Below are 16,883 nucleotides of genomic sequence, written 5' to 3' on the forward strand. Positions count from 1 at the left end.
AACTTCCCTTCACCCCAAAGTCAGCTTACTAGGAATGAATACATTTTATTGATAAGCTCAAAAGGACGTTTATCTTGGTTACTGCTGGGTGACCCAAGTCTCCAGGCCTGCAGGATGTGTAGGAGATAAACATTAATTCTACAAGACTTTAACTACATTACCTGAAAATGTATCTGGGACTTCCCCTGTTAATTGCAAGGACTATTGATAATTAACAGAGATACCCTAGGGGCCTCTTCTTGGTATCTGCTAGGCAGAAGTCACTCAATGCAGAAATCACAAGTTTAACACATATTCTATATAAGGTGACATTAAAATGAATATACCAGATTGAACTTTCCTGCCATAACACGTTACTTTAATACTTCAAATAACTCCAATAATACTTCAACAGGTACTTCTTTACCTTTCTGTATGGGCCCGAGTGTATGTCTGGCAGCATTGTTCAAGCTCCTTTGAAAACTGCAACTGCTCTCCTGGTCCAACGAGATCACTTCAGGGCAACCCAGTCTCACGGCATTTCGTGTTCACCAACACGATTTTTAATCTATTGATTCTTGTTAACCAACACGATTTTCCCCTTTTTTTCGTGTTGCACAGCACGATTTTAAAAGCAATGTATTTCTATTGGTAGTCTTTCCCCTTTTTTTTCGTGTTGCACAGCACAATTTAAAAAGCAATGTATTTCTGTTGGTAGTCTCACGGCATTACGTGTTATAGGAAGACCGGAAGCTGTGTGGTTCATAAAAACATGTTCTTACTCAATATCAAGCCACGATTATTGCTTTTATTTAAAATCGTATCATTTCGGACTTTTGTTGCTGTCTGTGAGGAAAATGAATGGGGCTCATTTTTCCTTCTAATTTGTTATTCTTTTCAAAATAACACACTGTTATTTAGTCAACAATAACACACAATTATCCTTGTTTTTATTTATTTGTTTAATTCTATAATCTCTGGCTTTTTTGCCGTCCTTCAGGAAATGAATTTCAAAATAAAAATAACCGGAAACAGACGTAGGCCTATAAGGGACATTTCGAGTATCATCGAGTTTAGGATGGCCGAAGACACTACACTACCCATAATCCCCAGCTATCGTTTAGGACTACAGTTCCCGTGATTAAACTTCAAGTCGGTATTGGATGTTGGAGTGGCAGTTCGCCAAGGTTACGGAATCGAAACTGGATCGAACGCCGCCCCCCCACAACAATTAGAAGTTGCCAGTATTAAACACCAATTATTAACCAATTAAAATGAACCGATTAAACATCTCTCTTACACAGTTTAAACGCATTTCAAGTGGAAGAATTGTTCGTGTCTCGGGAAGCTGGAAGCTGTATTATTTTCAAAAAATAAAAAACGTTTTTTTTAACCATAACGGGTACTTTACACAACATTGAGTGAAGCTTATCCTTGTTTTAATCCTTTTTTTATTTATGTTAAATTGTTGTTGTCGGTTAATTTTCCATTTTATTTATTTTGGTTTAAGATATCATTATTTTGTATTTATTATTATCACGTTAGATGTTTAAACTTTTCTTCATTTTATAAGACAATATATACTTTTTTGTTTTTGTCCGCAGGCTACTTAGGTTATTAAAGAGTTATCGTGTCAAAATATAGGAAATGTATTAATATTTTATTGTATAATCGGTACAGGAAATTACATCATTCAGAGCACCACCTATTGGCCAAAAACGCTGCCACCGGCATTACGATCCATCCTCTGACAAAGTAAGTTGGGTCACTAAAGTCTGATACATGTTTTGCTTAGATTTAATAATTGGGGATTTTTTTTAAGCCTTTACTCGCATGGTTCATCATACATACTGAACTGTTCTAAGTCTGAGAAATTATTTCGCCATAATCAGCAAAGCAACATTAATGTGAAATAATTATTGCGGGCGGCTAGCTAGCTAGCTCACGTTCAACATAAGCTTAAACTAGTTTAGCTACATTTATATCAGCTCATAAGTGGTGTGTGAAAAATATTTGTCTTAATTACGGCTACATACGTCGGTGTGAAAGTGTGAGTTATACGTTATCTTAATCGCTTTTGTTTTACACATGAAGGTACTAACGCTGGCCGACATTTTAATATATGTGGGGGGAAGGGGCATAGTCCACGTCCATGTGCTTGTTACGCGTATGAAACAGGAAACACGTAAATGAACTCAGTCTGTCTAAAGTAGTTAAACCGTCACAATGTGCATTTAAAAAAGCTAGTTTCACTACATAATTCACTTTTTCTGTTCTCTCCTGCAGCTCCTGTACCCACACCACAAACCCATACACTGATCTACACCATCATAAAACCAACGGCACTTTTAAGAGCCAAACTCAACCTATCTCTCTGTCTATTTACCTACCTTTCTTATAGTTATTGTATCTATCATTTTCTATCATTCATTATCTATTTCTTCATCTATCCATCTCAATCTTACAATCTGTCTCTCTATCTCTGTTTGTCTCATACAGCAGCTGTTGCATATCTGTTGTGTCTTTCTGTCTGGCTGGCTGGCTGGCTGGCTGTGTTGCAATGGCAACAAAACACAACCCAGACCCCAATAATCCCACATCCAAAGAAGGGAAACGCATGGCTCTTGAGCTGAAGCATGAACACATGCTAGCTGAAGCTAAGGTTGGTGTTTTAACCCATATGACCTCATTCATTTCCCACTTCAATTTGGCACTATCTGTTATCCAAAAAATGCTGAACAGGCCAAGAGTAACTGGATTTTGGATCAATGTATAGGGCCTTTGCAAAACGGTTCATCATTACAACATGGGGGGCAGAGGCTTACTAAATAAAGCTTGTTCAACTTGTTTTACTTAATTAGTTGTATATATTGTAGGAAATACTTGAAGCAAAAATGTTCTTCAAGTGAATGAATTTACTTTTATTTGTCCACTGTCATATGGTATCAGTTTATCAGCAACACCAACCTTACATGAGTTGTTACTTGGTCACAGAAAGCAGCTGAGGAGAGGAAACGGGCACGCTCTGTAGGAGACACTTTACAGTCCCCTAAAAGGGGCTGTGTAGGACGTGGCAAGCCGAGAGGGAGGCGTGGAGGGCGACGCCAAGGCTCAGCTACAGGTTGAAATCCCAATTATTTTACATTTTTATGAATTTACTAAGTAAATGGTTGGAAAATCGAATTAAAACACACTAATTGCTTGTTGAGGGTCTACAATAATTCCAATACATAAACGCATAGTGACACTACAGTCGGAGACATTCCCACTGTGGTGCCATAAGAACTATGCTTTATTTAATTTCACAAGCTTTTCAACAATAGGTAGATAATACAAATCATCAGTTATCTGTTGTTAACCCTCTGTGTGATGTTTTACAGTCACATCCCCCCCGACTGAGGGCTTCCAGTCTTCCAGTGTGGAGGTTCTGCGTACTGAACCTTCAGCACAACACGAATTTGGTAAATCGCAAAAATGGCTTTAAGTTTCAGGGCTCGACATTATAATTGGCCCGCTGGCCCGGAAGCACTGTTTAGACACCCCGGGCCAGCATAACGTACTTTCCACTTGCCCGCTCGGGCCACTAAAAATATTGTTTTAAAAAAAAATGTTTCCTGTGGTATTGGTATTTTGACTATCAATTTAGTTAAATTGTTTCGTTTATCAACACTACAACATAGCGTTTCGTGAGTCGCTTGTCATTGTTGGGTGAAAAGCAAACAGCTGTTTGCTGCGGAGCGCAGCGCGAACAGGCTCCCGTGAGCGGGAGCGCGCTCCTTCACTACAGACTATCGCGCCACCTAACCATTCGCCAACATGTTTTTAATACCAGCGGTAACCGGCCAAGCGTTTGGCAAAAAACAATCTTAAAATAAAAGAAAGTCACCGGAGGAGTTAAAGGAGAGGGACAGGGAGCATGAGAAGAAGAGGGAGAGAACGTTTCAGCCAGCTTGATCGATGGAGTTGGCTTCTAGTGGTGCAGTGACGCGTCCTAAAACCCTTTTATAATCTATCGATTAGATTTATGATTCGAAAATTATAAAAGTAGGGTAGACATGTGGAGATTATCCGGCTGAAAAAAACCTGCATTTATCAAACAGGTTCGTTTTCCACAGACTTTATTTCCAGCTATTTTCCAAAACCCTGTGGAGAAGTCCCATTGCTTTTTTGTCGAGGGAACCAGCGGCTTACTTCCTGGTTTTATGACGCATCACTGCACCTCTCAATATGATGCCAATATAAACAAGGTCTTCTGTCGGCTCTTTACATCAATGCCGACCTATGCTGACAAGTAAGTGAAGAGTAGAAAATATAAAAGGTACTGGCTATAGGGAAATGTCCCAGCAGTTTAGGATAATGAAGGTTCTCATCTAATCTACTACATAGCCATTACATTTCTAACTCCTAATGACGGCAGAAAGCGCATTATACAAATAATAATTCTCATAATAATAGCAGAAATATTTTAACAATGACCACAATATAATTATTTTAATAAACCAAATATGATCAATTGAGGAAAGTGAGGAAGAACTGATTATTCAAATGTTGTAGTACAAGTAGTAATGTAGCTAGCATAAATTACTATTGCAACAAATGTGTTAATTTTCTTCATTATTAGTCGATTTCTTTTTTGGACGAATGCTCCGGGCCAGTGGTTACAATGGTGGGGCCAGTGATAACACAATTCCACCGGCCCAGAGGGCCAGTGGCATTTTACCCTTAATGTCTACCCCTGAGTTTAAAACTAAAATCAATTTTTAAATAAATTGTGTTAGTGAGAGAAAATAACCTTATACACAACTGACAGTTCAGGACTCGAACGAGGAATGTAATTCAGTAAAGATATTGGCCAGTTCCATACTGAGCAAAGAAATGATCCTTGATTTTTAGTGTTCATCTTAAATATAGTCATTTACAGTTAAAGTTTCCCATTCTGTTCACAGAAAAGAATATGGAGAGACTCTCTGACATTCTTTCCTCATGTCCTCCTCCTGAGCCTCAAAAAAGCTCTGCCTCATCCTGGTCTTTTCGGCAGCAGAAAGCCTCAGAGCGCTGGAAAGAAGCGAGACCACACCACCTACAATGCCTTCTAGAAAAAGAGGCTGTTGGTCATCCCCTGTGTGGCCTCTGCCACGAGCCGGCTGTTATTAGGTGAGATAACATTTACCTTTATTTAAATTACTTGACCTAATTGTAATTTTTCAGTATTAATGCTCAGTGCCCTGCTATTTCAGCTAACATGCATGACTTTTGGAATGTTAGAAAACTGGATACCTAGAGAAAACCAGCATTAAAATGAAAGTTATTCTAGGATATTAGACTAATTTTGTATTTCCTCCCAAGGTGTAGAGAGTGTCTCCCCGAGGAGTGGTTCTGTGGAGACTGTGATGTACTTCATCACAAGAACCAGCCACTCCACAACAGGGACAGTTTAGTGAATGGTTTTTTTAAACCAATTAGTCCAACAACATGTGTTGTTAGAGTGGAAGGTGGATATGACACCCATGACCAAGGTATGCTCTCTCAAACTTGCATTTTGATGTTCACATGTCTCTTCGGCCAGCATATAATGGTAATTAGTGCTTTTTTTTTTTTTGACAGCTTGCATATTGCCAACTGTGAAGGCACCCAACTGCTCCTGTAAAGGCACAAACTTCACTGTGGTACCAGGCAAACCAGTGATTTTAATTACCATCAATGGTAAACAAATATATATATATATATATATTTGGATTTCTATTGAATTGTTGTTATATGTTTACTGTTGTGGGCCGAGGCATTGTGCTTCCACTTGGAGTAAAACCTTCATGTAATATCTGTTCATCTTTGACTATTTGTAGATGGAACTGTTGTAAAATGTGTCTTAATTATGTTTATTTATTTGTTCCAAGGGCGTTATGACTTGCATCTGCCACTATATGTCTGTCAAACTTGCCAGCAGCAGTGGCCCCCCGACTTGAAAGTCCTCCTTAGGAGTGGATACTGGCCAGCTTCGGTCAGTATTTCCATACTTTACACCTTGGACCTCCTGAGCTCCTTTAAAGAGCTCAAGGTCATCTCTCCGGGATTCTCCAGACAGGCCTTTGCAAAGCTGCTGGAGCATCGCACAAAGTGTGGAGGAAGAGTAAGTGTAAATATTCTTTACGATATTATACATTATAACATTTCCGTAAATAGACAAAATCACAGCAATATATGTAATTATCTTCCAGTCTGGACATGTCAACGGAGATGCACTGCAGCGCAGCTTTCTGGAGTTCTCCTATGCCTCGTATGAGGAAGACCAGCTCTGCTGTGGTGCTCCTTTCATCTGCCCTGCCTGCACGCCGGAGATGTTGGCTGTTTCTGCCGATGGAAACAGGAAGCTGTATCGCTTTCGGCGAAGTGGAAGGTGCTGTTTTTACAATGTTGTTATTTAACTTTTTTGATTACTGTTTATATTTCATGGATATATTTGCTAATCTTTTTTTCCTCAGTTCTGATGGCAGCGCCTTTTTTAATGGGCTCTTTGTAGCAGAAGACAGCGCGGTGGCTGCATTTGTCGACAAAATACAGAGATCACTGAAAAATGCAAGTTTACAATATCACAAAAATAGCCATGTATATCCAACCCTGACTTTCTTCAAATTCAGCTACTTCTCCTTACCATCTACTCCAAAATCAGACAATTAGAACAAATGGTGTAGATCGTGATTCCATTGCTTTTAACTGATTTGTCATGATGTAATGTGTGTCTTAGACCCAGGGAAGAGGCACATGTGGGGACTCCCAGTGGACAGCAGCGAGGGAGACGTCAAGGAGGGCTTCGAAGCTGGATGAAGAAGGGATGTAGGTGGCTGTATGTCGCCATGGGTTTCTTTTGAAGGCCTTAAATATGTACAGGGGGGAGATATTCGCCTACCCCCTGTATCTTCAAAAGGAACTCATGCCAGCCAAAGCCAAGTTCTTCGCCATGGATGTGGCTTGCAAGTACTGGCCGTACATGGAGAAAGCTGCAAGTGTCCTTCCTGCTCTCCAGGAGCTGACCACCATGAAGCCATTCCTCAGTGTAATGCATGCTCGAGCCCATGCTACCAAATGCGAGGTATGTGAAATATTTTTGTATCACGTACATTTATATTTATAATACTGAAGTAGTAAATATATAAGCTATACTGTTTAGTATAGTAGTAGCCTCTTTGCACAACAATTCCAGCAACCTTTTACCATCAGATTATATGGAGTGGGAAGAACCAGGAGGGAGCAGGGATGACCGCTGGGGAAGAGGTGGAGCAGGTCAACAGCTGCCTGTCCCGTTGTGCCCTGACAACAAAATACATGTCCAAAGCAGGTGAGTGGAAGGTTTTGCCCTATTATTGCATACTTTTTTAGATGACACATCATAACCTCATTATTGCTTTCAAAAGCACGACTGGACATGCTCACAGTGCATGCAATGGGATGGAACAGGAAAAAAGGTGACTCCCTTCATCAGGCACTTTCCACAAGATATGTGAAGGTGAGCCTCCTATTAAAGGTGTTGTTGTGTCCTTTGTCATTTGCACATGGCTTGTTGTTAATCATAGCAAGTTTTAATCTTGATAAATGTCCATCGTCTACTGTTTATCAGACTAGTAAGAGGCTCCTGGAAGAGACTGCAAGTCTTGAGGAACTCAAGACGGAGCTACATTGTGTCTCAGATGACATGGTGTCGACGTGGATTTCCGACGTGAAGGAATGGGCATCTGGTAAACACGACGAGATAACACCAGCTACATATCATTGTCCATGACTTTTTGAATTTACAGATTTGATCCTAAAGAGCAGCCAATTTTAAGGCAATAAGGCTGATTTTTCATGCCACGTAATGGGACCCTCACTGGATTTCAGTAGACAGGGACATAATCTTCAAGCAATAGCAAGCCAACTATGTGTCCATGTGTATCTCTGATATGTTCCAGTTTCCATAGTTGTACCATCAATTTGTGTTAAAAGGTGTTAAATATGTTGCACAACTTTGTTTCTCAAAACCGTTACGTGTTGTGTAACAGTACATTTTACTGCCAATATTATTTCTACAGGAACATCAGAAACATCGGGTACTTCTGAAGACATCCTTCAAACTGCACTGCAGCAGAGCATTGAGGGGCTTTACCTAAGTGTGAGGCAGCGGAAGCAATCCCTTTACCGACAGAATGGTATAACAATATAATGTTTTACTGTAGGTTGCAGATTCAACCTACTGAATTATATATATTTTTTGCACTTGCAAACATAGTTTGTCACATATCCCTATCCCACTACTTCATGTCTTTTTCAGACAGCATCAAGCTCCGCCATCGACTTCGAAGGAAGCTTGCAGACGACAAAAAGCGCCTTAATCAGGAGGTACTGAAGTACAACCAGCTGGTACACGACTCTGCCAGAGGCATAGATGTTGCTGCGGTGGAGCATTCCCTCTCTGGAGGGAGCATCATGTCCGCGCTGTGGCCATGGGAAGTTCATGGCATGGGTCAGTTTTCAGATATTTCATAATAATTCATTTGAAGTTCTGTTATATGAAGGTATACCTTGCTGAGTTATGCACATATCATGTAGAGTGTTAGAACTCTCATTTAGTTTAAGGGTATATCTTAAGTTTTCTTATTGTGTATACATTTGATTATTTTGAAAGTACATGTTTGGAGTTTTAAACATATTGTTATGCTATAATGAAAATGTGATTCATGTATATACATAACTGTGATTGGATTTTAGCTAACTTTACAGCCAAGAAAAAGATACTTGATCAAGTCATGCTTACACGGAGACTGCAAGAGGAGAAAGGCATCCTATTGTGGGAGATGGCGCAGCATTGCACATGGTTGCAGAACATGGCAGTTGCTCTAAAAAATAAGGTGGCTGAGGAAGGTAAGTTGAAAGCAAAACTTCACCTACCTTGTGAAGTATGAGTTTTAAAGGAAAAAAAGTCAGCCCAAATCATTCTTGGTCACAGAAATTGGATGGAGTATAATGGCCTTTGCCCATTCGACCCGGCCATTTTACATAATGAAGTCCCTTGACAGTGACAATCATCTTTATATGTACATGGGAGAGAATATACTCCATTGAAGTGCTCTGGCCTCATGAAGCAATCTTACTTTATAGTATGTCCATATAACAATATTTCGTGTATTTTCAGATGTAGACAAGGGGAATGGAGGACTTGGGTGCACCCTAAGAAGGAAGCATGCTGAGGCGTTGGAGAGGTTGCAGGTGGTACTGCAGCAGTACAAGACTGCTTTAGGTCCTGATGCTTGTTTCCTTAAACATGAAGAGGAAAGTCAAAGTGGCCTAAGCAGTCCAGACACCAGTGAAGATGAAGAAGGAAACATAATTTAGGTAATTTACTTATGAATTAATGTACAGTATCTTTGTTGATTTAGCCTCAACCTAGACATGTTGCTGTTACTTTTGTATTCATTAATGCTAAACATACAATGTGTATTCAAAAACCTCAAATTTGGTTTCTGATCTGCCCCTCTTTTTTGTTTCTCTGTATTTCCCCAAATTGCTGCTGCTCTCATGCACGAATATCCGCCAAGACTTGATGTGCTATCAGAAATGTAAATACTTTACTGACTTTATATTTAGAGATTGTATTCATACTCCTCAATGGAAGATCACCCTTGAATATGTTGACCATATGACTTTTCCCTATGCCGCAGCATCAGGCCAAACATTTCACTTGTACAAAACTTAAATTGTATTGAAGAAAATGCTCAGCGTCCCTGGAATGCATCCTGAGCAATGAACCATTCACTTTTGATCCTTTTTGAAACACTAGAATGTAAATTCCTAAATCTCCAAGTATATCTTGCTGGTTACCATACAACTTGGTGAGCACATCATTGTCCAAGAGCAGGAGGTCTTTCCCTTTTTTCCCAGAACGGGATGCCTATGCATTATTATTTTCTATCTCTTATAGACAAGTTTACGCGCCAAAACACGGGTAGCGCCATGACACTACACAAATGCACTTCATTTCCGCCGGAAGTCTTTTGCACAGCGTCTGTCGGTGTAAACCGATGTAAACAGTCAGACGGGCACTGGTGTAAACACAGCGATTTCGATGCTAACAGTGATGCTAGCTTGGGAACACGATTCTACTTCTTTGACTGGAGATGGCGTTACTCTCCCCCACCCGAATTCAGTGCAAAACTGGGAGGATAACATGACGACGTGGCCCAGCATAAAACCAAAATAAACTGCCTTATTTAGGTCATGCCCACAGGAGCCAACAGTTGTCTGTTGTTTACATAATGCACAATTTACATGATCTCTTTATGCTGTGCAATATATCATATGTGCCTGTACTGTTTGAGTGAAAATAAAGTTTGATGTAATTTAATTTCATTATTGCATTATTGCATTTCATATGTTCCTTAGAGTGCTACAATTTCTTTTAACACAGTTCATCATTCATATTAAGCTCATACTGTACATAAATAACACTGAATTAATTAATTGTTGAGAGGAAACTAAAGAAATGGCTTCAACAAGAAAGATCACATGTTTAATCCTAACAGGTATTACAAATTAAAATATAAAAGCAGCCCACACAATTACATCACAATGAAAATATTCATATATAATATTAAAAAATACAATGCATGCAGTATTTGTTGTGTTTATCTGTATTTAATGAACAACATGGCTGGGTGCTGGGTGCTGGTTTGTGGTCGTAGCACTCTCTATCTAACCACTCGTTCAGGTGCTTTCTCGAGTGATTGCAACCAACTACCGCACACGTAGTTCCCGAACCACTTTTCTTCATGTTGTAATTGTTATATCCTCTTTGTCTCTGCGATATCAGTGCTTTGTCGGCACAACGGAGCTAGCTATCAAAACAAACCCAGTCCGCCAAAACGGAAGTGCATTGCATCGAAGGGAGGAGTTCAGGATGTAGAGCGGAAACGGCTCAATAACTTGTGTATAGGATTTACCTGTCATTAACTTTATATGACTGCACCTGTTACACCGCAGGCCAATAACAGCTTTCCTCTAATTGTTCACTTTTGTTTCTTTTGCGTTACTTGCTTTAATTGCTTTGTCAGTTATATTTCCTTTTTGGTCTCCAGCTATTAACCTGATTGATTGAAGTACTTCAATCAACATGTACAATGCAAAGTCTTTGAGGATGTATAATTAGGGACATTGAGATAAACAACAAATAGTTTATTTGGTGAATCACCTCATTGTTGTTCTCAAAACCAAATAATACATTGTTATAAATTGTTATATTTGATTTATACATAGAATGTACATGTTTAATACACCTAGTTAAATCATAAAAAAAATTGTTGTGTTGTATGATTTATTAATACTGTATGTTATAACCGTTTGCATAACTTGATTTTATGTTATGTTGTCCATGCTTTTCATGTTAGACTAACCCCAACGCTCTAGAGTCAAGACATACACCCTTATGGTGGCCTTTTACTTGTATTGTGGTGAAACACATAAGTAAACCATTGCCAGAGAGGACCATTTTATTGTTTTAAAAACAATGTTATTGATGTGGTTGGTTGATGAATAAATATAAATTAAGCATACGTCTGTGGTACCTTTTGTTGTTTACATCACACTGCATTATAATGCGTTTGGAAATAAATTCATTTAGAAGTAACAATATGGGTTAGCACTTGAATATTTTTGTAAAGAGATGATCCTCATCCGGAACACTGGTTGTTGGTTTAAGATAAGATAGAACTTTATTGATCCCAATTTGGGAAATCTTTGCGTTGCAGCAGCATTAAAACACATGGCATTATACAATACAAATAAAAAGACAAGAAATAAAGAAGAAAATATACATGTTGAATTTACAAGTGAGCAATAACAAGATATGCAAGGTATTATTTTTACATAACTATGTGACAGATGGAATATTAAATATTACACTGAATATGTCAAATGTACAGTGAAGAGAGAAACTATGGAGCAGAGAGTTCTCTTCCAGCCAGAGGTGATTTGTTGTACAGCAACACGTTCTCACTCCCAACCCGTCACATGTTGACGGACGGTCAGGGCCCCTCCCTGTCACCGACTTGCATAGAGCTCCCTGAACGTTGGTAATAGACACGTTGGGATCGCGGCGAAATGCTCTCCGCAGATCCATTCTCACAGCGTTTATCAACCTTTTTCTTACTCAATATTAAGCCACGCTTATTGTTTTTACTTCTTTATTTTAATTGAATAATGTAGGACTTTTGTTGCCGTCAGTTATGGGCAGTGCTTGAATTGGGCCGGTACTCACCGGTACGCAGTACCGGCACTTCTGATTTTTAACCATGTGGTACCGGCACTTCTTACTGAGTACCGGCACAATGCCGGTACTCAGCCGCCGGCAATATACGTATATATTGTAAACGCAACGCAGCGCAAATGTGGGTCTGACTCTGCCTCACAGAGGGTGACTGGCTGTCTACATGACGTGGCCTGCTGACATTGCCACTTTCATACAGATCATACTAATGCCCTCGATTGGTCTCTGTGTGTCATTCAAGCTCGGGAGGGTGTGTGTTGGTGTATGTGTGGCGCGAGCGAGAAAGCGCGCGCACCGGTTACGTGTATTGTTGTTAGCATCTGGTGCTAGCTAGCTGCGCTAACGGATATAAGGAGCTTTTTCAACAACAAGGTGGAGGGAGAGTCCTTTGCTGTCAGACTGAGAGGCTGATAACTACAGCTCTGGTGAGGTAAATTACTCTGAGTCTTTAGATAGTTAACTTAGTTTAAGTTATCTCAGTGGGTCTCAAACGGTTCGGTCACCTTTATGTAAACACATATTTCCATTTGAGGGGGTAGTGATTAGTAAAATATGCATGAATAATACAAACAAAATGTTAACTAGGTGAAAAAAGGCAAGATAAACTTGTTGAGAGCTAAAACTAGTCTTTGCTGTTGCCTCAAAGAGGAGCAGGGGGGAGAGGAGGGAGACAGGAGAGGCCGATTCAGGAGCCCAGACACACTCACAACTATAAATGAACCAAAAACAAATAAATAAAACAAGTTTCAATGTTTTTTTTATTGGATATTGTATGTTATTGGTTATGGCCATGTACTTATGATTTTATGATTATTTAAATGTATACATTTTTGTTTCATATGGGTGTAGTCTCTTTATTTCCCCCTCAAAATGCACCAGATTGATGCATTTAAGTCCAACATTTAAAAAAAAAATCTTACCGGGGGAGCATGCCCCCGGACCCCCCTATAGGATTTGAGGCCCGGCCCCACTGTTCCCAAATAGATTTGCAATTTTTTTTAAATAGTAACCCATCTCCATATGTTTCTTTTTGGGTAGTAGATTTAAACTAGAGGGCTATCACTTTGTGCAGCAACGCTATTGACAAATAAATCCAGCAAAATGGCACAAAAAACTGGTAGTGGCCTCAGGGACGAGGAGTCATTTAACCAGCCAGTAGGAGTCAAGCTTTACTTTCTTTTATATCCATAAAGAAAAAGTAAATCTGTTTACAGTTGTTTCATTATGGATGTTGAGAGGTATCCATATATCTCTTCATTTTGCTCTCAAATTGCACCAGATTGATGCATCTAACTTCAATATTTAAAAAAAAATGTTCCCGGGGGAGCATGCCCCCGGACCCCCCTAGACTAGAGGGTGTCAGGTCCACTCCCCACTTATAAAAATAGCACTTTACCACTGCACCCCCTCTAATCTCAGATGCACCCCGAGTCATTTTGTTTAAGTACAGTGAGCCTTTCTAAAATATACAGTAAAGAGACAAACCCACCAATATTATAGGATATACTATGACTTTGTGCCAAATACTTGTTGCTGATTTAGAGTACTGGCACCTTTTTTATTCCAATTCAAGCACTGGTTATGGGGAGAGTAGGGGCTCAGAATACTGAAATCTGTATTGTTTCATCGTTTTTTCCTTCTAATTTTGTATTCTTTTCTAAACCACACACTGTTATTTACTCAACAACACATAAGTATCCTTGTGTGTATTTATTTTTTTGATTAATAAACACAAGTTGGAGTCCGTCAGGACCGAGGGTCGGAGCAGCTCATTTGCTTTAGAGAATTTTAGACCCGGAAGTAAGTATTCTCTCCGCTTCGCTTTACAAACCCATCCATGGACAAACCCCGTGATAGTCCTCAAGCTCTGATTGGATGTTTGAGTGTGCGCCGAGGGTTACGCCGAGCGTCGAACAGCACTTTAAAATGGGATGGAACCACGGCAGACTGTCCAAAACTGGATTTGAACGGGTCCACCCCCTCCCCCACCCCGTCCCCAGAATTACAAATGTAGTAACTGTGTAGTAACTAGACACTATTGTGTGTTTCGCAACATGTTCTATGGCACTTCTCTGCTGGAAATTGTAGTTTTAAAAGACGTTTTCATATTTCCCATAATAAGAAGTTGCCAGTTTTAAACTGTGTACATCCCTGGAGGTTTAGGGGATAGGAAACACTCACATTTAAAACATATAATTAATAAATGGGGGAAAATTGCTATATTAATTGCTATATTAATGCTGCCCATAATGGGCAGCATTAATAAATAATAAAATAATAAATATAAATATAATATATATAATATAATATAAATAATATATATATATAATATAAATAATAAAGCTCTTCTGACCTTAGCTGTCATGAGGGTATATATACCCACATGCCAGCTAAGGTCAGAAGAGCTTTATTTAACAGCTCGTCTTATGTCTGTGACCCCTCCTGTTGTAAATTGATAAGCCTGAAACATGCACTTGTCAAGGTTCAGAGGCAAATTTTGCAAATATGGCAGTAGCCATCGATCATCTTAAGATAAGATATACTTTATTGATCCCAAGTTGGAAACATTTGCGTTACATCAGCATGTGTAACAGTTGTAAATATGCAGTGGTGTTTATTTGTAAATCATTTAGTATAATCACACAAATTCTGTGTTTTATATTTAATAATTCTGTGTTCTTTATTTATTGAATGTTCAATACCTGACAAGGTCGGAGATGAACAACTTGGGTCGCAGGTTCCTCAACAGTGCATTACAAGACATCTATCAGTATGTGTGTATACCTCCACCATTAAACTGTCATATTCTGCACATTTCTTATACTATCTACATACATCTTATAAGAGTATAATACATATGTATAATATCAGTTAAAATAAGTGCTTAAACATATAGTAGTTAACATTGCAGGAAAGCAATATATTAGTACTTTGTCAGGCTTAATATTTATACCCCCAAAGCTTTTTTCTTATTCAAAATAAGACCTTAACCTAAAGTATTCTTTAATGTTTAAATAAAGCCTTATTAGTTTGTCTGTCTGTGTCTCCTATTAATATCTAATAATAAAAATAATAGATTTCAATAACGTGCTTTAACCACTAGGTGTCCCTTTCTATCAGCTGTGCACCGTTATGGTGTAAATATACCAATAAACCGATTGGATCAAATATAAAAGTCAGCCGAATTAGTATTGATACTGCAAGGAGTTGACCGTCCGTCAACATGTGACCGGTTGGGAGTGAGAACGTGTTGTGTACAGAGTTATTGCAGTGGGCAGGAATGTTTTCCTGTATCGGTTCCTGTGACAGCGGAGCTGCAGCAGTCTGTTGGAGAAGGAGCTCCTGTCTGTCCAGGTGGGGGGGGGGGGGGGGGGGTTATCTGTCTGTCCAGCTGCAGGTGGAGAGGATGGGTGGGGTTACCCACGATGGAACCAGAATAACGTTTTTTTGGCTTACACGCCTTTCATCGTAGTGGAAAATGTTGTCATATGCAATATGTTTGGATAGTTTCACCATTGAAATGCGTTTGATAACACTAGGTGCTCTAGTGCCAAAGTTGTGGCCCTAAAAAAATATCAACTATTCATTTGTATGGCATCCAGAGCTTCCACATTTTAGGGAATATGTTTTTTGATTTAGAATATCATCAATGTCATAAGCAATGGTTACATGAAAATCCTCCAATTGTATTCGTTTCCCCCCCTTACTTTGGTGTTCGCGGTCAATTTGACCGGTCCTGTTTTAACTGCTATTACTTTAACACAAAAACCATGAATCATCACCAAATTTCATTCATTTCATCAACATTGTATGTTGAGTTGGCACCTCAGCTCAAAACATACAAAAACACAGAAGAATATAAAGTTAACCCATTTAAATGATATGAGAGCAATGCTACAAACTACAATTCCCATTAGATACGCGCCCAACAATCGTTACGAAGTACACAGAGCTGACATATTTGTAGTTCTTCCGGCGTGTGTGCGTGGACTCGTTCGACTTGTCTTGCGTTGATGGCCGTATAGGCTCCATTCCCTTTCAGAAATCCGTCAATCGGGCGCGATCCGAAACCAAACCGTGTTTAAAAAAATATAAAATACAAATTTGCACTTTTGCCTCCTTAGCAACGGCAGTATCGTTTGGGTGGCGATCTGAGTTCGGGTACCGTATCTGTGACGTGACAAAGGGTCGCCGTGACAACGTGATGATGAGATGTGGATAACTTTCCAGATAAAGACAATCCTGATACTCGAGTTGTGGTTTTCAATAAGTGAAAAAGAAAATTCAAAGTAATCACTACCATTTTAATATCTCAAGCATTTGTCCCCAAAAGCTTTCAAATGTAGTAGCAAAACCAGTGATCCAGATCAGGATCATTTTAATTAGGCCTATAATTAAATGATATAATAATAATACATTTTATTTTTAGAGCGCTTTTCTGAAACGCAAAGACGCTTTATATGCAAGCCTACCTCAAAAGCGTTATACTTCGGAAGTTAAACAAATTAGATAAGGCAGTGGATGGCAAAGTACCAGATTTCACACATGAATATGCTTAAAATAGGTTATGGTGTTCCTATCACTGACAATGAAATCATGTAGTATTTCAACTGTA

The 16,883-nt window shown here is 39.2% G+C and overlaps 2 protein-coding genes across 4 annotated transcripts; both read left to right on the forward strand.

Moving 5' to 3' along the window:
- Positions 1-1,658: 1,658 nt before the first annotated feature.
- On the forward strand, positions 1,659-6,861 carry LOC307021991 (uncharacterized protein). 2 transcript variants are annotated; one of them, XM_079654561.1, is made up of 11 exons: positions 1,659-1,734; positions 2,266-2,641; positions 2,974-3,100; positions 3,360-3,440; positions 4,926-5,133; positions 5,326-5,495; positions 5,584-5,682; positions 5,874-6,106; positions 6,195-6,373; positions 6,459-6,552; positions 6,722-6,861. In XM_079654561.1, exons 2-11 carry the CDS (start codon positions 2,540-2,542, stop codon positions 6,812-6,814), a joined length of 1,386 nt encoding a protein of 461 aa, XP_079510687.1. In that variant the 5' UTR covers positions 1,659-1,734; positions 2,266-2,539; the 3' UTR covers positions 6,815-6,861. The 2 variants fall into 2 exon arrangements, with proteins under 2 accessions (XP_079510687.1, XP_079510688.1); XM_079654562.1 differs by having other exon boundaries at positions 6,471-6,552.
- Positions 6,857-11,555, forward strand: LOC307022009 (uncharacterized protein; the record flags this gene model as incomplete). Of its 2 annotated transcripts, XM_079654578.1 has the most annotated exons (9): positions 6,857-7,066; positions 7,195-7,312; positions 7,389-7,480; positions 7,592-7,709; positions 8,043-8,159; positions 8,282-8,473; positions 8,719-8,871; positions 9,143-9,342; positions 9,546-11,555. In XM_079654578.1, 8 exons carry the CDS (start codon positions 6,857-6,859, stop codon positions 9,340-9,342), a joined length of 1,200 nt encoding a protein of 399 aa, XP_079510704.1. In that variant the 3' UTR covers positions 9,546-11,555. The 2 variants fall into 2 exon arrangements, with proteins under 2 accessions (XP_079510704.1, XP_079510705.1); XM_079654579.1 differs by having other exon boundaries at positions 8,731-8,871; positions 9,143-11,555.
- Between the last annotated feature and the right edge of the window lie 5,328 nt (positions 11,556-16,883).

The sequence above is a fragment of the Notothenia rossii genome, assembly GCF_949606895.1.
Source record: "Notothenia rossii genome assembly, chromosome: 1".
Taxonomy (NCBI): domain Eukaryota; kingdom Metazoa; phylum Chordata; class Actinopteri; order Perciformes; family Nototheniidae; genus Notothenia; species Notothenia rossii.